General features: G+C 41.8%; 1 protein-coding gene across 2 annotated transcripts in view; it reads left to right on the top strand.

Annotated features, from left to right (window-relative positions):
- rnf13 (ring finger protein 13) overlaps nt 1-23,586 on the top strand; it is a 257,872-nt gene that overhangs the window by 226,350 nt on the left and 7,936 nt on the right. For both annotated transcript variants that reach the window (XM_060834542.1, XM_060834541.1), the window contains one exon: nt 21,635-21,715. In XM_060834542.1, the coding sequence (XP_060690525.1) occupies nt 21,635-21,715 (81 nt within the window). The remainder of the gene's footprint in view (nt 1-21,634; nt 21,716-23,586) is intronic.

The following is a 23,586-nucleotide window of genomic DNA, read 5'->3' on the forward strand; positions in this document are numbered from 1 at the left end:
CTGCTTAAACAGCAGTTTCCAAACAGTGGTCACTGCCATCTGAAGGACAAGGGGGCAGGTCTGCACCATCTGCAAATTCCCCTCCAAGCCATCCTTCATCCTGGCATGGAAATATATTGCCATTAAAGTCCTGGAACTCTTGCTCATGTTTGTCCCACTCTAGCTCTCTCTTTTCCCCCACTCCCTTCCTTACCTCCACCACCAGTGCCAGCGCAAATGAACTCTGCATGTTCCTACACCAAATAGCAGCAGTTCATGAAAGGCAACTCATCACTGTTTTTATTTGGGCAATAAATATTGGCCTAGCTGAGGATGCCCTCATTCCATGAATGAATTTTTAAAAATAGACATAAGGCTTTTAAAATATATATTATTATTATTTATATTTATTCAAATGTCAGACACTTGTTTTCTGTTATAGTTTTCTCATCTTAATGCTATCCCCAGTTAAAAGTCAGAAAGTCACGTTGGAATAAAAGGTTCTACAATTGCAACATCCGTAGTTACTTTGTGTAAATAGTCTTACTCCATGTGTAATTCTGGAAGACAGATATTGACTGGTTACATGACTCGCGAGTTACAATAGATCCTTTCTTTCCTTATTAAGGTAGGAAGGAAATGTGTTCTCCAGGGTGCTGTGCCAGGAAGCAATGTCGTCAGGTTTCTTTTTTTAAGCTTGCGAAAAAAAAATGAAGAAAAAACATGCTATTCTGTCTGAAAAGACAAGCCAGTTAACACCTTGACAATAGTATAGGAAGTTAAAATTGGTGAATTTGAGCAGACTGATCACGTGAGAAAGGCTTTCAAAATCTGAGGGGCATCATTTTAAAAATGGGCATGAATAGCGAATTCAGGCAGTGCAGTAGTTAATGAAGAATAACATATTCGTTAAGATTATCACTGAAATGTTGAAGTAGAGTTCAAAAGGCTCCCTTTCTGAAGAAAGGGTAGGAGTTATATGAATGAGAGTATCAGTCTTTGTGTCGGTGAATATCAAAATCATAATTGTAAACTTAGCGCAAGCATGAAGGTATTTCACCCTTTCCTGTAAATACAGCCGTCAATGAGTCAGGTAATATTTGCTACTTCACCTCACATAATCGGGCCTCCTGAAAGTTCCAGTTGAATTTTAAAATATTGGGGTCCCCTCCTTGAATGGATGTGTCCAAACAGCATTCCTTTGTGGAATTCCATGCTAAGCATTGTTAAAGCCTCATCTCAAAATCTAGACGATTAATCTTGTTTTCTGGTTTGCAGACTTGATCGCTTACAAGTGCGAAAGATCTCTATTGGATGTCAGTGACCTTGGACCCTGTGATTGAAATGGTTTTTCATTTCACCTTTTCCAAGACCACCATCTGACAAAGAGTCATTTAAGATCCATGTGTCTGCAAGTGTTTCCTCCGGGTGCTCCGGTTTCCTCCCACAGTCCAAAAATGTGCAGGTTAGGTGAATTGGCGATGTTAAATTGCCCGTAGTGTTGGGGCAGGGATAAATGTAGGGGAATGGGTCTGGGTAGGTTGTGCTTCATTGAGTCGGTGTGGACTTGTTGGGCCGAAGGGCCGGTTTCCAAACTGTATGTAATCTAATCTTAACTCCGTTGCTCCTCCACAGTTGCTGCCAGACTGACTTGAGTATCTCCAGCATTCTCTGTTTGAGGAGGAAGCTTCCCCATTGCACTCTTAAAGACTTATGAATTGTTAACTACTCTTTTGACTTTAGGAGAAACGTGGTGCATTCTTAAATTTGTCCTTTTTTGAGTGAGTAACGAGCATAGTTGGAAATTTCTCAAATGTGAATATGGAATCATCTTTGTTTAAGCCTGTGAAAGCCTGCTGCTGATAACTTTTAACTTGACCGTACATCGGTGGTTTAGAAATACAGCTACCTTTTTGCCATCAAACTGCTCTGATTATAGACTGAGAGGGAAGGAGTTGGTGGTTTCTGTTCATCTCCTCTGCCTATCCACAATAGCTTCAAGACCTCTCCAGAGGCTGACATTCCTGACTTTAACAGAGTTAGTCATCCAACATGAATTTTTGATTGGACTTGAAATGTGAACTCTGCTCCTCTTTCCACACATCCTGCCAAACATGCTACATTTCTCCAGTTCTGTGTTTTTATCCCAGCAATCCCTCCAGTGTTTGGTTTTTTTTTCATTGCTATTTGCAAGACCCAGGTTGTATGCAGATTAGCTGCTCTTTATCTTCAGCAACATTTGTATTTCTGGAGTGCTTTGCTTGTAATGTCGTAAGGATGCAAGACACTAATAAATGGAGGTTCTTGGTTTTCTTTTTTTCCCTTTCATGCTTTTCTTCCTTTGTGTCTAATTCCCCCTCTCTCTCATTCCATATTTTTCTCCCTTCTCCTCCTTGGTGCCCCCTCTCTTTTTTTTTCTGCCTAGTTTATCCCCTTTGTCTCCCTGCCCACGCTCACTGAATACCTTTTGTGTACAAGACTGACTTTGTATCCTCGATCCTAATCATTGTTTAAACTAACAATGTAAACTATTCTCTCTTCAGGTGATGTGAGCAGATTTTAAGATGGACATTACCCTTTTCCTCAAAAAAAAGCAATTCTTGATTCCACAATGCCAGCAAATTACTCCAATCTCCAACTTCCTTTTCCTATCCCAGTCCTTGAGCATGTTGTCACCTCCCAGATTCATTCCCATATTTCTCAGAGCTGCATGCTGGAAAACTTCCAATCAGGTTTTTCCTAAAGTCACAGTTCCAAAACAGCTCTTACCAAAGTCACAAATAACATTGTGTCACTTGACAAAGGTAAACATTCCATCATCTCCCTACTCCCTGTCGACTTTGACAAAATTGACTACATCAAGCCCCTCCTAAGACTCCCCAGCTGACTGGAATTGCCCTCCTGGTGTTCTTTGGCTACCTCATTTCTAACTGACATGCTGCCCCTCAGAGATACCATCTAAAAGTACAGCTTTGTTTTCACTGAACTGCTAAAGATTAATGTAGAGGTGATTCTATTGTGAACAGTGAATGCAGTAGACTAGATGTAAATAAGAACAGTAACATGATGCTTCACCAGGAAGGGATGTGTGTGGGGTCTTGGTCACTGAGGAGGGTGGATTTAAAATGGCAAGTGTTAGCCCTTACCATGCAAGTGCTAAGGAAGTGTTAGGAATAATGGACCAGGGTATCACAGGGGGAATGGCCCCTGCTAAATGATGACAAGAGGGGAGATAAAGATGTATTTGGTGGTGATTTTGGATGATGATCCTTTTAAATATGGAGACTTGTGGGTTTAAATCGGAGATAAGGGGAACCCTGTCGTCATTCTGGGAGGGAGGGGAAAGGTGAGGATAGAAGTTTGGGAAATGAGTCGGATATTGTTGAATGCTCTGTCAACTACAGGGGGAATAAATCCTTGGTTGATGAGAAAGGGAAACCTGTTGGAGTCACCCTTGTAGAAGGTGGCATCGTTAGAAAACAGATGCGATGGAGAAATGATTTCTAATTTCTTGTCAGTTCTACCTTGATTTCAGTTCATTAATTAGATGTGTTTCCATGAATATTCAAGTTCCAACAATGTCGATAATGAAATAAATGTTTCTTTCAGGGTATGTGTTAATACACAATGGATCCATCTAATCATCTTTGGAATTTAGCAATTAAATTCCCACTCAGAAATTCATAGGAAGTATTGAAAATTTTGAGAAGTACAGACAATGAATCGAATGTTAGCAAGGAAAAGCCAGTGAGACTTGAGGTTTTGCAGTAGATGAGTGGTACAAACAAGGTAAAACTAATACATGCTCACTATTCAACTCTGTATGAAATCTGAAATGATGTGTGAAGTCTTAAAGAAGGAATTTTGAATGAAATATAAAGCAAAATAGTACATGTCATTTGTACTTGTGTTCTCCATAAATATGGTATTGCTTATTGTTAGATTTTGTTTGAGGGACATTTTCATGGTGTATACACGACCTCTCCGTTTTGCTGGGGTACGTCATAAAACTACAGAAAAAGATGTGGAGAGCAGAATAATTCAATAGAAAGTCTACTCCTGGCTGCTTGAAAGCATATTGCCTTGAATGAGGCGCTGAGTGCGCCCCCCTTCTAAAATGCCATTAGAAAGGGAATCTGATTGTATTGAAATACTTTTTGTACCTTCATTCAGTTAGGATATAGAAATCTAGCTCCTGTTCAGTAATGCTGTATCATGGGCTTGTAAACAGTGAAACACGCATCAGAAAGCCCATCTCCAATAATGTAAATCTGAAGGTTGGTTGGTAGGCAGTGCCTTTTCAAGAAGTAAAAGGGCTAGCTGTGGGAATTAATGGTATTAAATTTGAAATTTTGTTGGTAAGCTTGTAGTAATGACATTTCAATCATTAATTCAGCGGTGTAAGTGTAATACAAATTGAGGCGAAGGCAGTAATGATTTATTCTTTGTGGGTATAAAGCAGGAGTATGTAGTAACTGGAGAATATCAATAATTTGTAGGTGTATTAATCAATTGCTTATTGTATTAACAAACCTCAACTTTGTTTTCTTCAGTATAGCAGTTTAGTTGAATTTCTGTTTGGTGCAGTTTCAAAAATTTTATAAAGAAATTTGGTTAATTTTGCCTTCAACTACTCACTGCTAACTAGTAATTTTTGCATTCTGTTTTATCCTTGTTATTCTTTCCTAAGCAGCCAGACAACAGCTATTAAAATAAAGATAAACAGTAAGGTTGCCACGATCCTATCAGACAATAGGGCTGCATTCTCATCAGAGACAGACAATTGGTGGTGGTCAAAGTTTGTGAGAAGATTTGTAGCTCGGGTGCTCATTGTTGTGGCTCTGTTCGCCGAGCTGGGAGTTTTTGTTGCAAACGTTTCGTCCCCTTTCTAGGTGACATCCTCAGTGCTTGGGAGCCTCCTGTGAAGCGCTTCTGTGCTGATTTCTCCGGCATTTATAGTGGTTTGTCTCTGCCGTTTCCGGTTGTCAGTTGCTGTCCGCTGCAGTGGCCGGTATATTGGGTCTAGGTCAATGTATTGTTTGTTAGAATTTTTGGATGAGTGCCATGCCTCTAGGAATTCCCTGGCTGTTCTGTTTGGCTTGCCCTATAATAGTGGTGTTGTCCCAACCGAAATCATGTTGTTTGTCATCTGAGTGTGTGGCTACGAAGGATAGCTGGTCGTGTCGTTTCGTGGCTAGTTGGTGTTCATGGATGCAGGTTGTTAGCTGTCTTCCTGTTTGTCCTATGTAGTGTTTTGTGCAGTCCTTGCATGGGATTTTGTACACTACGTTGGTTTTGCTCATGCTGGGTATCGGCTATCCTTAGTAGCCACACACTCGGATGACGAACAACATGAATTCGATTGGGACAACACCACTATTATAGGGCAAGCCAAACAGAGAACAGCCAGGGAATTCCTAGAGGCATGGCACTCATCCACAAATTCTATCAACAAACACATCGACCTAGACCCAATTTACCGGCCACTGCAGCGGACAGCAACTGACAACTGGAAGCAGCAGAGACAAACCACTATAAATGCCGGAGGAATCAGCACAGAAGCGCTTCACAGGAGGAGGCTCCCAAGCACTGAGGATGTCACCTAGAAAGGGGACAAAATGTTTGCAACAAAAACTCCCAGCTCAGCGAACAGAACCACAACAACTGGTGATGGTCTAACTTGAGGGTCACAATGACTCAGGCTAGCTTGTTGCTTTTACCTTTATTTGAATGACCTTCTTCCAAGAGCTGCAAGGCCAGCTGAGAAAGGAGGTTGCTAAGCCGCTGGCGAGGATATTTGCCTCCTCACTCTCCGTAGGAGTCGTACCGGAGGATTGGAAGGAGGCGAATGTTGATCCTCTTTTCAAGAAGGGTAATAGGGAAATCCCTGGCAATTACAGACCAGTCAGTCTTACGTCTGTGGTCAACAAAGTTTTGGAAAGAATTCTGAGGGATTTATGACTTTTTGGCAAAGCATAGTGTGATTATAGGCAGTCAGCATGGCTTTGTGAGGGGCAGGTCATGCCTCACAAGTTCTGTTGAGTTCTTTGAGGAGGTGTCAAGACAGGTCGACGGCAGTCGAGCAGTGGATGTAGTGTATATGGACTTCTTCAAGGCATTTGAGAAGGTTCCCCTTGGTAGACTCCTCCATAAAGTCAGGAAGTATAGGATACAAGAGATTTGGCTATCTGGATTCAGAATTGGCTGGCTGACAGAAGACAAAGTGGTTGTGGATGGAAAGTATTCTGTTTGGAGGACAGTGTTGAGTGGGGTCCTGCAGGGCTCTGTTCTTTGCAGTTTTATAAATGACTTCGATGAGGTGGTTGAGGGGTGGGTTAGTAAATTTGCAGATGACACAAAGGTCGGAGGTGTCGTCGATGGTATAGAGTGCTACTGCAGGCTGCAGCGCGACATTGACAGGATGCAGAACTGGGCTGAGAAATGGCAGATGGAGTTCAACCTGGATAAATACGAAGTGATGTATTTTGGAAATTCGAACTCGAATGCTGAATATAGGATTAAAGACAGGATTCTTGGCAGTGTGGAGGAACAGAGGAATCTGGGGGTGCAAGTACAGAGATCCCTCAAATTGCCATCCAAATGGATATGGTCATTAAGAAAGCATATGGTGTTTTGGCTTTCGTTAACAGGGGAATAGAGTTTAAGAGCTGTGAGGTTTTGCTGCAGCTCTACAGTCCCTGGTGAGACCACACTTGGAATATTGTTTCCAGTTCTGGTCGCCCTACTATAGGAAAGATACAGAGGCTTTGGAGAGGGTGCAAAGGTGGTTTACCAGGATGCTGCCTGGACTGGAGGGCTTGCCTTATGAAGAGAGATTAAACAAGCTCGGACTTTTCTCTCGGAGAGAAGGAGGAAGAGAGGAGACCTGATCGAGGTATCGAGATAATGAGCGGAATAGATAGATCAATAGACTTTTCCCCAGGGCAGGATTAACTGGCACAAGAAGTCAGTTTGAAGATATTAGGAGGAAAGTATAAAGGAGACTTCAGAGGTTGGTTTTTTTTTTATAGAGTTGTGAACGAATGGAATGCGCTGCCAGCTGTAGCGGTGGAAGCAGAGTCATTGGGGACATTTCAGCGACTGCTGGACTTGCACAGGGATAGCAGTGAGTTGAGGGGTGCGTACGTTAAATTACTATATTTGACATTAGGATTAAATCTCGGCACAATTGTGTGCCAACTGGCCTGTTCTGTGCTGTACTTTTCTATGTTCTAACCAAATAGACTACACCAGAATTTTACCCAGACTACATTTCATATCTTTCTCCTTGTAACTCTAAAATTATTCACTGAGCAGAGCTCAGGAACGCATAAATGATGTCTGACATTTATACCAGGTACATCTTGTGCAGATTGAATCATTTCGTTGCTCTCTCGTGAGAAAAATCTCTGAACAGAACAGAGTAAGCTCAGCAAACTGAATCCAATTTGGTTGTTCCAGATTAGCTGGAATGATCAGGCCTTTTTAGCAAGATTCTCATTCCAAAGGACAGCAGTGAAGGGATCTCATTTCTTTTATATTAGGCTTACTTTGCAATTGATTCCTCTCATAGATGTAAGTATGCATTCGACAGATTTGACGTGTATTGATTGATTAGTTCCTTCTGAGTTCATTTAGTGAACTTACAACTGCTCCATGTGCTGTGTAAAATGGCTACTGTCCCAAATTCTTTTATTTACAAAGATGACATTAGAGGTCACATGATTATGGCAATCTGCTGTAGGAAAAAGCATTTCTCAACCTCTGCCCATCATAAGTATGCATGTAGTATACGTTGTAATATAGCCTTGTACATGGTCTCTAAAGAAAATCTTTGCATAAAGAAAAATCACTCTAGTTGATCCTGCTTTCACCTGTCCTTATGCACATAAACAATCTTTAAATTGTTTGGGTTGTCAACTGGTATTTGTGTGAACTATTTAATGGCTGTTTCTCTTTTCTGCTAATCGCTGGGGTGATGCCTCTCCAGGAAATGTCACTGTTGCTGTGGAAGTTGTTGCTGACCTGTTGCATTTGTTGAGGAATCATTCACTTTTTTTCACGGATGATCATTCACTTCCTTGTCCTATTAACAAAGTCAAGTCTTCCTCATCAGCTGTCTGCTGTGAAAGGAGCAAGTTCTCTGGTTGCACTTATGACTGCAGTTGTTATACTATATCTGGTTGTTCACTTTACACAGCAGTTATCATCTTGATTTTACACTCTGCAGGGGTTCCGACTTGCCAAGTGGGCTGACCTTTGGTGAGTGTTGAATGTTCGTGTTCTGACTAGCTGTCAAACTCAAAACTGACAATAATTTAGCAGCTTTATCAAAGCTTTTATGAAATTTGGCTCCCTGGCATTTCATTTTAATCGTTTCTTTCATTCCTATTACTGCTGCTGGCATCAGTAGACATGTAACTGCTGGAAGAGTAATCTGGGTATGATGTGTAATTTGCTGAAAAGAGTACATTCTGTGCCCTCTCTCCACACTGAGATTGCTTTGCATGGATCTATTGTGGATCTACTCTGTTTTTAATGGTTTTTGTTTTTCATTTTGGCAATTATTACGACTGTCTTAGACTTTAAATTTGACTGGGGATTGAGTGGAGATAGTATAGTACTGACTTTCCCAATCATTCATGAAGTACCCGAATTATTTGCTTGTGAACAGAAACCTATGCTCACCCCTCAAAATGTAGGGAATGCCATGAAGACTGGTGTGCTTTCAAATGTTCTGTGATCTTGGTGGTAGTCATTGGTCTCTTAGTCCAACTCCTCGTCTAGTTTGGAACAAGTTAATTGATTTCTGTGAGAATAAAGAGCTCTGCTTTAAGTTTCATCCATAATCTGTCTGTCTGGTGTCATGAGTGGTTCTTCAACTTTAAGTTTATTACACACATTGCAATGGCTCATGTGGCCCTCAGTCTCATTGCTGATTGGCCAGTACAGCACTTATTTTTGCTGTTTCAGACTTCTTAGCTCCTTGGTAGCTTGCACCAATGCATTTCTTCTTTCTCTTTTCTCATTACTTTGGGGATAATGATTCTAATTCCTTGTGCAAAAATGCTATGTTGAGCAGTCACTTCATTTCAGTGTGCCCAACATTCAGTTCTCAACCCTTTCACCACCACTTCCTGTAGCAGTTGGAGAATTACATCGCCATGTGTAGCTCACCATCTGAGCAAGAAGCTAGACCATGAGATTCTGTGTCTTTGGTTTGATGACTTCCAGAATATGATATACTGTTGCATCTCATTGAACCTGGAAGATTTCACACTCTGTATTTGCATCATCAACTTCCTTCAAAGGGAGTTTAGTTCTTGACAGCATGTTGGCAATGTACAGCTGCTTCCCTCGCTTATACTTCACTTCCAAATGGTGTTTCTGCAAACAAACTCCTTTGCAGAATCTTTGAAGCAGATAAAAGTGGTTTGAGAGAGGTGCTTTAAAGTGGCTTGTGATCAAACTCCACTCGGTTGGGCGGACATGCCAGAACTAAATCTGGAATCAAACAGTGAGCTCTTATCAATTGTGGATCAGTGTAAAAATCATGAGGCTTTTTTTTCTTTGAATGTAAACCAGTGTAGATTGACAGTTGATTAATAAATCTCGCTGGTTTGTTTAATCTCTAGCAGAATCTCAGAATCATTATGGTGCAGAAGGAGGCCATTTCTCCCATGTCTGTACTGGCTGTCCGAGCAATTTTACTTGGTGCCAAGCGCCTGCCTTTTCCCCATATCACTGAATTTTTTTCTATTTCAGTAATTATTTAATACCTGAATTGAACCTACGTCTTCCATACTTCCAGACAGTGCATTCCAATCTCTGACCACTCACTGGGTGAATGAGCACTTTTTTTCCTCACCTCGCGTTTGATGATTTTGCAAAACACTTTAAATCTTTTTCTTCTAGTTCTCAATACTTTTACATGACTGAACAGTTCCTCCCTATCTGCCATGCCTAGAACCCTTGCTATTTTGAAAACTATTTCTACGAAATCTCCCCTCAACCTTCTCTTCTCCAGAGGAAACAATCCCCACTTCTCCAACGTGTCCTCCAAACTGAAGTTTCTCATCCCCGGAACCATGCTTGTATCCTCCTGCCCACCACCTGGCAGCACGATGTGGTCAGGAACAAGCAACAGCACAGCAAGAAACCTGCAGCTCCATGAGCAAAGGCCCCCCTGGCATAGACCCCTGGCTTCACTGCCAGACGATCTGTGCTGTAAGCAAAATGTTATATTTTTTAGTTAGGCAGGTATTTTTAATTTGATTTATTTTTAAGTTATTTAATGTGTGGATGCAGACATTGAGTTATTTAAAGTACTGTACAGGTGTAATAATATTTTAATTTTTTTCTTGCAAGTAAACCTCATTCCAATTTTCAAGATCGATTCTTGTGTTTCCTTGAAGTCTTTTCACTCAGAGTCTTAACTTTCAGGAAGGCAGCCCTGACTTTGAGGGCACCCCATACACCATTAACTAGTTTCTGCTAACTCTGTAATTTCCACTGGGTAGACCCTGAATGGACAGGAGTGTGTGTTATCCTTCATCCCAGTGCTTTGAAGGAAACCTCAACAGGAAGGTGACTTCTCTTTCTCTAAACATCTCTGGTCATTCAGTTGGGCCTCTGTGCTTCCACTCTGAGAAGGTAACACTCCTCATCAGGACTAAGCTGAAAAAGAATCTCTTAATTCAGAGATGTGAACGTGTGGAATTCTGTACCACAAAGCCAATTTGTTGGATGTATTCAAGGTTGAGCTGGACATGGCCCTTGCAGCTAAAAGGATCTTGGGGTATGGAGAGAAAATGGAAATGGGATACTGAGATTGCATATTGAATGATGGTGCAGGCTGGAAGGGCCAAATGGCATACTCCTGCATCTATTTTCTATGGTTTCTGTTCAGTGAGCGTAGTTAAATTTAATCTCCGGCTTAACTCTGCTTTCCTGTCTGCTGTCTGTTAATAATTAGAATCTGTCTATCTCCTTAAATTTACCCAATGTCCCAGTTTCTGGCACAGTCTAAGGAAGTGAATTTCACAGATTTATAATCCTTTTGAGAGAAGTAATTTCTCAGCTCTATTTTAAATCTGCTATCCCCTTTATCCTGAAACTATGACTTCTCATTCTAGATTGCCTCAAAAGTAAGTATTCTCTCTACCTCAACATAGTCATAGAGATGTACAGCATGGAAACAGACCCTTCAGTCCAACCCGCCTATGCTGACCAGATATCCCAACCCAATCTAGTCCCACCTGCCAGCACCTGACCCATATCCCTCCACAAACCCTTCCTATTCATATACCCATCCAAATGCCTTTTATGTGTTGCAATTGTACCAGCCTCCACCACATCCTCTGGCAGCTCATTCAATACACGTACCACCCTAAGTGTGAAAAGGTTGCCCCGTAGGTCCCTTTATACCTTCTCTTTCCCCCCCCACCCTAAACCTACGCCCTCTAGTTCGGCACTCCCCCACCCCAGGAAAAAGACTTTGTCTGTTTATTCTATCCATGCCCCTCATAATTTTGTAAGCGTCTATAAGATCACCTCTCAGCCTCTGACGCTCCAGGGAAAACAGCCCCAGCCTGTTCCGCCTCACCCTATACCTCAAATCCTCCAGCCCTAGTAAAATCCTTGTAAATCTTTTCTGAACCCTTTCAAGTTTTGCAACATCTTTCTGATAGGAAGGAGACCAGAGTTGCATACAATATTCCAACAGTGGCCTAACCAATGTCCTGTACAGCTGCAACATGACCTCCCAACTCTTGTACTCGATGCACTGACCAATAAAGGAAAGCACACCAAATGCTGCCTTCACTATCCTATCTACCTGCGACTCCACTTTCAAGGAGCTATGAACCTGCACTCCAAGGTCTTTGTTCAGCAACACTCTCTAGGATCTTACCATTAAATGTACAAGTCCTGCTAAGATTTGCTTTCCCAAAATGTAGCACCTCTCATTTATCTAAATTAAACTCCATCTGCCACTTTTCAGCCCATTGGTTCATCTGATCAAGATCCTTTTGTAATCTGAGGTAACCTCCTTCGCTGTCCACTACACCTCCAATTTTGGTATCATCTGCAAACTTACTAACTGTACTTCTTATGCTCGCATCCAAATCATTTATGTAAATGACAAAAAGTAGAGGACCCAGCACCGATCCTTGTGGTACTCCATTGGTCACAGGCCTCCAGTCTGAAAAATAACCCTCCACCACCACCCTCTCTTCTACCATTGAACCAATTCTGTACCCAAATGGCTAGTTCTTCCTTTACTCTGTGAGATCTAACCTTGCTAACGAGTCTCCCATGGAGAACCTTGTTGAATGATTTACTGAAGTCCGTATAGATCACATCCACCGCACTGCCCTCCTCAATCTTCTTTGTTACTTCAAAAAACTCAATCAAGTTCGTGAGACATGATTTTCCAAGCACAAAGCCATGCTGACTATCCCTAATCAGTCCTTGCCTTTCCAAATACATGTATATCCTGTCCCTCAGGATTCCCTCCAACAACTTGCCCACCACTGACTTCAGGCTCACCGGTCTATAATTCCCTGGCTTATCCTTGCCACCCTTTTTCAAGAGTGGCACCACCATTAGCCAACCTCCAGTCTTCCGGCACCTCACCTGTGACTATCGATGATACAAATATCTCAATAAGAGGTCCAGCAATCACTTCTCTAGCTTCCCACAGAGTTCTAGGGTACACCTGATCAGGTCCTGGGGAAATATTCACCTTTATGCGATTGAAGACATCCAGCACTTCTTCCTCTGTAATATGGACATTTTGCAAGGTGTCACCATCTATTTCGCTACTTTCTATATCTTTCCTATCCTTTTCCACAGTAACTACTGATGTAAAATACTCGTTTAGTAATTCCTCCATTTTCTGCGACTCCATACAAAGGCCGCCTTGCTGATCTTTGAGGGGCCCTATTCTGTCCCTAGTTACCCTTTTATCCTTAATGTATTTGTGAAAACCCTTTGCATTCTACTTAACTCTATTTGCCAAAGTTATTTCATGTTTTCTTTTTGCCCTCCTGATTTCTCTCTTAAATATACTCCAACTGCCTTTATTGTCTTAGAAGGATTCACTCGACCTTACATATGCTTCCTTCTTTTTCTTAACCAAAACTTCAATCTCTTACATCATCCAGCATTCCCTATACCTACCAGCCTTTCCTTTCACCCTAACAGAAATATACTTCCTCTGAATTCTCGTTATCTCATTTCTGAAGTCTTCCCATTTCCCAGCCGTCGCTTTACCAACAATCATCTGCCCCCAATCAGATTTTGAAAGTTCTTGCCTAATATCGTCAAAATTGGCCTGTCTCCAATTTAGAACTTCAACTTTCTATCCTTTTCCATCACTATTTTAAATCCTCTTTAGCATTTTATATATACCTCAATTAGATCCCCCTCCCACATTCTTATGAATGCAAGAAGCCTAAATTGTTCAACCTCTCTTCATTAAACAAACCTCTGTCCTCTGAATTAATGTAGTGAATCTCCTCTGAACTGTCTTCAGTGCAATGTGTTAATGAACCATAAACTGGTGGCAGGTGTTTGAAAGTTAACAAGGGCCTCACAGGGGGATGGTGCAAAGAGAATGTTTGGGGAAGAAATGATGAACTAGAGTTTGAACTCATTTTTAAACTGATTAAGGTCAAAAGGATTGTGGCAGTAAAATTCTCAGGATGGAGGTTTCATTGCTCACTAGTTATCTTTCAGTTATTAACTAATTGAAAGTTTGAACAACAGAATCTCCATTCTAAGAATTAAATGATTATTCCTCAGAACCTACTGGAAGCTATCTGCCCACGGCAGTGCCTTGAAAAACCAAGCAAGATACAATCCCATTGTCTTTAATGTTAGATCATGGAGTCTGCCTAAATGAACTGGCTGTTACATCTCTTTTTTTTTAGAATTATCCCTTAACTGTCTTTTTCTGTTTGAATGGGGGCTGGAATCTAAGAAGGTTCGTAATAAATCATAGACATTAATTGAATTAGCTTATTTAGCTTTGCTCTGCTAAAGCTGCTATATTACAAAAACTGTTAATTCTTTTGTTTAAGTTATAAACTGGTAACAGGTATTCAAAGTCTGATACTGGTTGTTCAAAAAAATTTGGCTATAAACCATTAGGATCAATTTTAAGTTTTTTTTTAATTTCACTGTGCTGTGAATACAGAAATAGGGAGGCTGATTTTATTTGATTTGGCAGTTTCTTGTAACAACACCATTTATATAATGGTTCATTGGACTTATGGGATATTTGCTTTGTTTTACTGTTATAGATATGAAGTTTTGTAAGGTTGTTGCTGGGATATTGTCTTTATTCACTCAACCATTTCTTGATTAGAAGTGAAGGCTTGCTTTTATAGAACGGAGGCAGGGCTAGTATACCGACTTGGTGCCTCTGGCAGCAAATTCTTGAAAATCCTTCAATCTTGTTATTTGCAGAGTTCTTGGGGAAAGTGAGGACTGCCGATGCTGGAGATCAGAGTCAGGAGTGTGGCACTGGAAGAGCACAGCCGGTCAGGCAGTATTCGAGGAGCAGGAGAATCCAAGGGCTAATGCCTGAAACGTCGATTCCCCTGCTCCTAGGATGCTGCCTGACTGGCTGTGCTTTTCCAGTACCACGCTATCAACTCTGCAGAGTTCTGCCATGATTGCATTTTTATGGAGCTTCTTTCTCTTATTAAATGTCTAACACCACTCATGACTGCATGTGGCAGGACAGAATAGTGCTGGCGGTGGGATCCTCTAGCTCTATCTGGAGCATGCTTTTCAGCGTGTGTATCATCTGCAGTGTAGCTTCAAAGGTTGGTATGTGACCATCAGTTTGCTGCATGTGTCATACTGTTTAACAGTCATTCAAGCAGCTTTGTCTCCTGACTTAAAAACAAATGTCAGCTCATCTCAGTAATCTGAGATAAAGGCTAGATCTGCAAAAGAATGCTGAGCAGGTCTGGAAGCATCTGTGGAGAGAGAAGCTTGATAATAGCTGTTGTTTCAAACTCTACTGGATTCAGACTGTTAATTCTCTTTCCTTCTCCATGGTTCCTGCTCAACCTGCTCAGCTTTTCTAGCATTTTGGTTTAACATTCTGCTGACTTCCAATTGACTCAGCATGATAGGGAGGCTGTCCTCTGTGTGAAAACATGACTTTGTTCCACAAAAACATTACGGTGGACTCTGCTGCCAATACTGTCATGGATAGGTGCAGCTACAGGAGGTAGGTTGGTGAGGGCGAAGCCTGGTAAATTTTCAGCACTTGTTGAGTCTCTTTATGCCTGGCAAATCGATCCTTCAGGACCTAGCTCAGCTCAGTCAGTTGCTGCAAAGCTACTCTTGATGAACATCGAAGATCTCCCACTAGACTGTATAAATTTATGCCCTTGCTACCCTCATTGTTCTTTCCAATTAGTATTCAAGTACTGATTTACAACTGAAGAAGGGTGCTAAGTGGTAATCAGCATGAGATTTCCTTCGGTTTATCTTGACTGAAAGACTTCAATATTGTCTGAAGTCAATGTTGAGGACTAGCAAGGCAGAACCAGAGCTGTCAGTAATATACAATGGGTCAAAACAAGCCCAAATGATGGAGGATTAGATTCTCTACAGTGTGGAAACAGGCACGTCAGCCCAACAAGTCTACACCGACCCTCCGAAGTGTAACCCACCCAGACCCGTTTCCCTCTGAATAAAGCATCTAACAATGTGGGCAATTCAGCATGACCAATTCACCTGACCTGCACATCTTTGGATTGTTGGAGGAAATCGGAGTTACTGTGGAACAGGATATGGAATGTCGGGAATAGCTGGTGACAAAATGTCCATATTACAGAGGAGGAAGTGCTGGATGTCTTGAAACGCATACAGCTGGATAAATCCCCAGGACCTGATCAGGTGTACCCTAGAATTCTGTGGGAAGCTAGAGAAGTGATTGCTGGGCCCCTTGCTGAGATATTTGTATCATCGATAGTTACAGGTGAGGTGCTGGAAGACAGGAGGTTGGCTAACATGGTGCCACTGTTTAAGAAAGGTGGTAAGGACAAGCCAGGGAACTATAGACCAGTGAGTCTGACATCGGTGGTGGGCATGTTGGAGGGAATCCTGAGGGACAGGATGTACATGTATTTGGAAAGGCAAGGACTGATCAGGGATAGTCAACATGGCTTTGTGCGTGGGAAATCCTATCTCACAAACTTGATTGAGCTTTTTGAAGAAGTAGCAAAGAAAATTGATGAGGGTAGAGCGGGAGATGTGAACTATATAGACTTTAGTAAGGCGTTCGACAACGTTCCCCATGGGAGACTGGTTGGTTAGCAAGGTTAGATCTCTCGGAATATAGAGAGAACTAGCCATTTGGATACAGGACTGGCTCAAAGGTAGAAGACAGAAGGTGGTGGTGGAGAGTTGTTTTTAAGACCTGGAGGCCTGCGACCAGTGGACTGCCACAAGAATCAGTGCTGGGTCCTCTACTTTTCGTCATTTACATAAATGATTTGGATGCGAGCATAAGAGGTACAGTTAGTAAGTTTGCAGATGACACCAAAATTGGAGGTGTAGTGGACAGCGAAGGAGGTTACCTCAGATTACAACAGGATCTTGGCCAGATGGGCCAGTGGGCTAAGAAGTGGCAGATGGAGTTTAATTCCGATAAATGCAAGGTGCTGCATTTTGGGAAAGCAAATCTTAGCAGGACTTATACACTTAATGGTATGTCCCTAGGGAGTGCTGGTGAGCAGAAAGACCTTGGAGTGCAGGTTCATAGCTCCTTGAAACTGGAGTTGCAGGTAGATAGGATTGTGAAGGTGGTGTTTGGTATGCTTGCTTTTATTGGTCAGAGTATTGAGTACAGGAGTTGGGAGGTCCTGTACTCCAAATCATTTATGTAATTGACGAAAAGTAGAGGACCCAGCACCGATCCTTGTGGCACTCCACTGGTCACAGGTCTTAAAAACAACTCTCCACCACCACCTTCTGTCTTCTACTTTTGAGCCAGTTCTGTATCCAAATGGCTAGTTCTCTCTATATTCCAAGAGATCTAACCTTGCTAACCAGTCTCCCATGGGGAACCTTGTTGAACGCCTTACTAAAGTCTATATAGTTCGCGTCTACTGCTCTACCTTCTTCAAAAAACTCAGCGGCTGTACAGAACATTGGTTAGGCCATTGTTGGAATATTGCGTGCAATTCTGGTCTCCTTCCTATCGGAAAGATGTTGTGAAGCTTGAAAGGGTTCAGAAAAGATTTCCAATGATTTGGAGATGCCGGTGTTGAACTGGGGTGTACAAAGTTAAAAATCACATAACACCAGGTTGTACTCCAACAGGTTTAATTGGAAGCACTAGCTTTCGGAGCACCGATGCACAACCACCTGATGAAGGAGCAGTACTCCGAAAGCTAGTGCTTCCAATTAAACCTGTTGGAGTATAACCTGGTGTTGTGTGATTTTTAACGATTTACAAGGATGTTGCCAGGGTTGGAGGATTTGAGCTATGGGGAGAGGCTGAACAGGCTGTGGCTGTTTTCCCTGGAGCGTCAGAGGCTGAGGGGTGATCTTATAGAGGTTTACAAAGTTATGAGGGACATGGATAGGATAAATAGACAAAGTCTCTTCCCTGGGGTTGGGGAGTCCAGAACTAGAGGACATAGGTTTAGTGTGAGAGGGGAACGATATAAAAGAGACCTAAGGTGCACACTGTTTTCACACAGAGGATGGTGCGTGTATGGAATGACCTGCCAGAATAAGTGGTGGAGGCTGGTACAATTGCAACATTTAAGAGGCATTTAGATGGGTATATGAATAGGAAGTGTTTGGAGGGATATGGGCCGGGTGCTGGCAGGTGGGACTAGATTGGGTTGGGATATCTGGTGGGCGTGGACAGGTTGGACCGATGGGTCTGTTTCCTTGCTGTACATCTCTATGACTCTAAAACCCACACAAACTGGGTGAATGTGCCCACTCCACCCGAGACTGGAATCTCACCCGGGTCCCTGGTTGCTGTAAGGCAGCAGTGCTAACCACTGAGGCACTGTGCTGCCCCTAGGAGACTGGAATATTAGCTGGAAGCTATGATTCTGTAGATATGATCATGTCAGCAGGTTTCTTGCCTTAATTGTGGACAACTCTCCTCTCATTTTTGGCACAGGTTTCCAGATGTGAGGAGGCTTTTGTCTGGAATGTGAATGCTGGGGCGTCTGTCTGCATTTAAACTTATTACTTTCCACAGTGGCTTGATACGATTGAGTAGCTTGTTAGGTCCTTTCAGAGGGCAGTTTAGAGTCCAATTCATTAGAGTCTGTAAACATACTGGTTAAAGACATCAAATTTCCTTTCCTACAAGTTGTTATTGAATCAGATCTCTTTTATACGATAACCATAAGGTCATCATTGCTGATTTTAAAACAAATTTAGATTGGATTAACCTAATTCAAATTACCCAAATATTATGAGTGAAACTTAATCTCATATATGCAGATCATAAAGTTCATGCCTTCAGTTTAGTCCATTCATCACTCTGCTATCCCAATGCAGTGCATTTAGTGTCGTTGTTCCTGAGTAAATTGTCTTTTCTGCTATCTATCTTTTTTTAAACTATTCCACTTAGTGACTATATGTCAAAGAAAATCAGTGCATTCTGGACATGGCCAATTATATGGACTGATTGTGGACGACATGCTTTTTGGGGTAACTCACATGTATGACACTCCAACCCTTTCACACTGGTTCACCCAATTCCACGTGGACTTCACTGGTGTGAATGTCCAGAATAGAATTTCTGCTCTACTTTTACTTAACTGGAGTTATCTCCTCTTTGTTTGCTGTGCAATATGTTTTTGAATCCCATGCTTTAACGATGCTGAGTATTTCTGTTTACCAGTTCTGGTCATGAGATATCATATTTTAAAATGTTAATTCGTGGTACCAAATGCCATTTTCTTGATAGCAGGCATTTTTCCTTCCTGTTCTGTGTTACGAAGTAGCCACTTGCTCACAAGAAGTGCTTGTTGTTCATTTGATGCATTCTTTAGTGTTTGCAGCTTTAGTAACAGCAGTTTGAAATAGCTGCAACTCAAGTTCGGGTGGCAGGGGAGCTAGTTTTGAGTCTGTTCAAGATTTCGGAAGAGAGATTTTTGACAGTTTCTAAACTAAGCATGTGACTGTTAAAACTCAAATCATGAAGAATACACACAGCCAACAGATAAAGGTCAGTGTGATCTTTTCCAGAAGTCTCTCAAACTCAGATAGTTGATTCATGCAAAGATATTTCCCAGTTCACTCAATTTTGTTTTTAAAAATCCAATTAGATGACGTATCTTATGCTTAAAGTCAACCAGGGACACTATTGGCATTAGAACCAAAATAGTTCATAGCAGGTAGACACTAGCATAATCTACTTCCTCAGGTATCAACTTAGCAGTGATAATAGTCACCAGGCAGAGGGCGGTACACCTAGTTTTTGGTGGCCATTTCATGGGCAAGCTTCACATTCAGGCTAAATTTGAAAATCTTGTCTCTCTGAACTTTCCAGCAATTTCTATTTTTGGCTCTGACTTACAGCTTCTGCAGTTTTCAGTTTTTTTTACTGTACAAGGAGTGCCAGGCTAAAGGTAGAAAACTATTTTGTTTAAACATTCTTGACTTAATCACTGAAATCCAAAAACTTTGAAGTCTTGATGTTGCAAACGATGGGTGATGCTTCATTTTGTCTCTTGTTTGCACATTCTCCCACAGTTAAGCAGGTGTAGAAGTCATGCATTTTCAAACATAAAGTCCCAGAAATAGTGTCAGGAGCTAAGTGGCTTGCGTAAGAATCAGTCAGCTTTTGGTAGTAGCTATTTTAAAAAGAAAATGCATCCTTTAGTAGGGAACTTTTAAGTGATATTTAGTAAGTCCTAAAACCAGAAAAGCTGTTTCAAAAGATGCATGTGCCTTCACCAAAAGAAGCCTAATAAATATTTAAGGCCTGATGCCTCCACATGTGGGCGTTTCTGTCTGGTTTGACTCCAGGATATTACTTGTGCTGCAATATTACTTCAATACTGGATGTAAATTTGCTCGCTGAGCTGGAAGGTTCGTTTTCAGACGTTTCATCACCATGCTAGGTATCCTCATCAGTGAGCCTCCGGATGAAGCACTGGTGGCGTGGCCTGCTTTCTATTTGTATTTACGTTTCCTTGGGTTGGTGATGTCATTTCCAGAGGTGACAATATTTCCTGTTCTTCTAAAGTTCTATCAACAAACACACTGACTTGAATCCCATTTACCACCCCCTTAGAAAAAGAACTTGAAATGACCACCTCTGGAAGTGACATCACCAACCCAAGGAAACCTAAACATAAATAGAAAGCGGGCCATACCACCAATGCTTCAACCTGGTATGGTGACAAAATGTCCAAAAGCAAACCTTCCAGCTCAGCGAGTAAATCTATATCCAGAACCTCAAACTGAGCTATAAAAATCTCAAAACTTGCTATTACTTCAATATTTCAGTGCAGTTTCTTTCTCTCTGAGAACAGTCCATTTAAAGTCTTTTAAAAGCCTTTTTTAAAAACAGTGCATTTAAAAAGTTTATGTGGGGTAAAATAAGTTGTCATATTGTATTGTCAGATGCTAAGATCCACAGTGATAGCTTTTTAGGGAAGCAGATTTTGGGCTCCCAAATCTCAAAATCATGGCTTAAAGTGTTGGAGAAACCTCTCTGTGGCAGCAGTCTGGAGAGAGAAACTGAGTTGACATTTCGAGTCCAATGATGCTGCTTCGGAACTTAAAATGATAGCAGTGGTTTTAGCTAAATTTGGAAGTCACCTCATTGATGTTTGTAACAGCACAAGCACAGTAGAAATTTCTTATGTCATATCCTCCCAGATGGCTTTCCAAATAGAGACATTGGAGACAGATTGTCAAGTGATCATTTACTAACATCTGCATTATGTCTCAACCATTTCATTGTTTATGTTTTGTAAGAAGAATGGCAAAATGATTTTACAGGCATTCTAATGAACGTTCACCGACTGGAGCCGTTAGCTGTGGTCTCTAGTAGATGCTGCCTGATTTTCAGTATTTAAGAATTGAAATACATTTTGTACCTTTTTTTTAGTCTTTTCTAAAATACAGTAAATGGCTAGCGGCGGGCAATTAGTGTGAAATATTTCTGTACCATGAGTATAGACAGCAAGGCCCTTGTGTATGTTAGTAAATGATCACTTGACAATCTGTCTCCAATGTTTCTATTTGGAAAGCCATCTGGGAGGATATGACCTAAGAAATTTCTACTGTGTGTGTGCTGTTGCAAACATCAATGAGATGACTTCCAAATTTAGCTAAAACCACTACTATCATTTGTATAAGTGATTACACCAGCAAGGAACTGGGTATTGAACCCCAGTGAAGATTTAAATGTCAGTGTGTAGTAACTGGTTCTATTCAGTGTGTCCCAAGAAAGGACTTGCAATGTTATTAGAATATCACTCTTCTTGCCAAGTAAATCCCAAGAAAGATCTAATGTTTGTTAGTGACTATTCACACATCTTGATATCATAATGGCAAAATAGTTCATGTTCAAACAGTCTTAGACTGCTAGCATGTCTCATTATTAGAGCAGCAAAGCATAATCATTCCTTTGACGTTGCAGGTGATGAATATGAGGTGTGTGCAATTTGTCTGGATGAATATGAAGAAGGTGACAAGCTGCGCATCCTGCCCTGTTCACATGGTAATCAAGTACTTCTCGATTCTCTAACAAGCAATCTTAAAACACTGGCCAATGTTATATTAGCTTCTCCCCAGTCAACTTTGGCAGGTTCCTCACTTGTGCACATCAAATATAGAATGTTAAATTAACACCCTTCCTCCTCCTCTTTTCCAATTGTTTCCCATTATTATCACAGAGCATAGAACAGTACAGCGCAGCATCAGGCTCTTCGGCCCACCATGTCTGTACCGACCATGATGCTATTCTAAACTAATTCCATCTGCCTGCACATGATCCGTGTATTACTATTCCCTGCCTATTCGTGTGTCTAACTAAATTTCTGTAAAACTTTGTCGCCTCATCTGGCAGCGTGTTCCAGGCACCTACCATTATGTGTAAAATTTTCTTTGTACGTCACCCTTAAACCTGTCCCCTCCACCTTAAACTAGTATTTCACGTTTCCACAGTGTCCAAAAGAGTCTGACTATCCACCCTATCTCTGCCCCTCAAATTTATATACTTCTATTAGGTTGTCCCTCAGCCTCTGACATTTTTTTAGCGAAAACAATCCATGGTGGCACGGTGGCTCAGTGGTGCCTCACAGCACTAGGGTACCAGGTTTGATTCCAGCCTTGGACAACTGTCTGTGTGGAGTTCGCCCATTCCCCCAGTTTCCGCATGGGTTTCCTCCCACAGTCCAAAGATGTGCAGGTCAGGTGAATTGGCCATGCTAAATTGCCCTTAGTGTAAGGTGCATTAGTCAGAGGGAAGTTGGACTTGGGTGGGTTGCTCTTTGGAGGGTCAGTGTGGACTTGTTGGACCGAAGGGCCTGTTTCCACACTGTAGGGAACCTCATCTAATCTAATCTAATCTCTTTATGGTCAGTACACTGCAATCCAGGCAACATCCTGTAAACCTCTTTTGCACCATTTCCAAGGCCTCTCCTGTGGGTGGCATGGTGGCTCAGTGGTTAGAACTGCTGCCTCAGCGCCAGGGACCTGCGTTCAATTCCAGCCTCTAGCAACTGTCTATGTGGAGTTTGCACATTCTCCCCATGTCTGTGTGAGTTTCCTCTGGGTGCTCCGGTTTCCTCCCACAATCCAAAGATATGCCGGTTAGGTGAATAGGCCAAGACAAATTACCCTTAGTGTTCAGGAAGATGTAGGCTAGGTGCATTAATTAGGGGAAATGTAGAATAATAGGTGTAGGGGAATGGGTCTGGGTGGGATACTCTTCAGAGGGTCAGTGTTAATGTTGGGCCAAATGGCCTGTTTCGACTCAGTTGGAATTCTAATTCTATTTCTAATTCTAATCCTTCCTGTGGTTTTGCAACCAGAACTGCCCAAAATACTCCAAATGTGGCCTAACTAAAGTCTTATACAGCTGCAGTATGACCTGCCAACTTTTATGCCCCAGCTGTTGAAGGCAAGCAAGCTGTCTGCCTCCTTTGCAACTTTATTCACTTGTGTTGCTACTTTCGAGGAGATTAGATTAGATTAGATTAGATTCCCAAAAATATGGCCCAATACGTCCCCACCAACCCTCCAAACAGTAACCCACCCAGACCCATTCACCTACCCTATATATACCCCTGACTATAGGCAATTTAGCAAGGCCAATTCATCTGACCGGCACATCTTTGGATTGTGAGAGAAAACTGGAGGAAACCATGCAGACACAGGGAGAATGTGCAAATTCCACACAGACAGTTACCTGAGGAGGGAATTGAACCTGGGTCCCTGGGGCTGAGAGGCTGCAGTGCTACCCACTGAACCACCATGCCTCCCTGGAGCTATGGACTTAGACCACAAGATGCCTCTATACATCAATTATCCTAACGGTTCTCCATTAACTGTATGCTTTCCTCATGCATTTGACCTCCTAACATGCAT

Source organism: Hemiscyllium ocellatum, chromosome 13 (genome assembly GCF_020745735.1).
Source record: "Hemiscyllium ocellatum isolate sHemOce1 chromosome 13, sHemOce1.pat.X.cur, whole genome shotgun sequence".
Lineage (NCBI taxonomy): Eukaryota > Metazoa > Chordata > Chondrichthyes > Orectolobiformes > Hemiscylliidae > Hemiscyllium > Hemiscyllium ocellatum.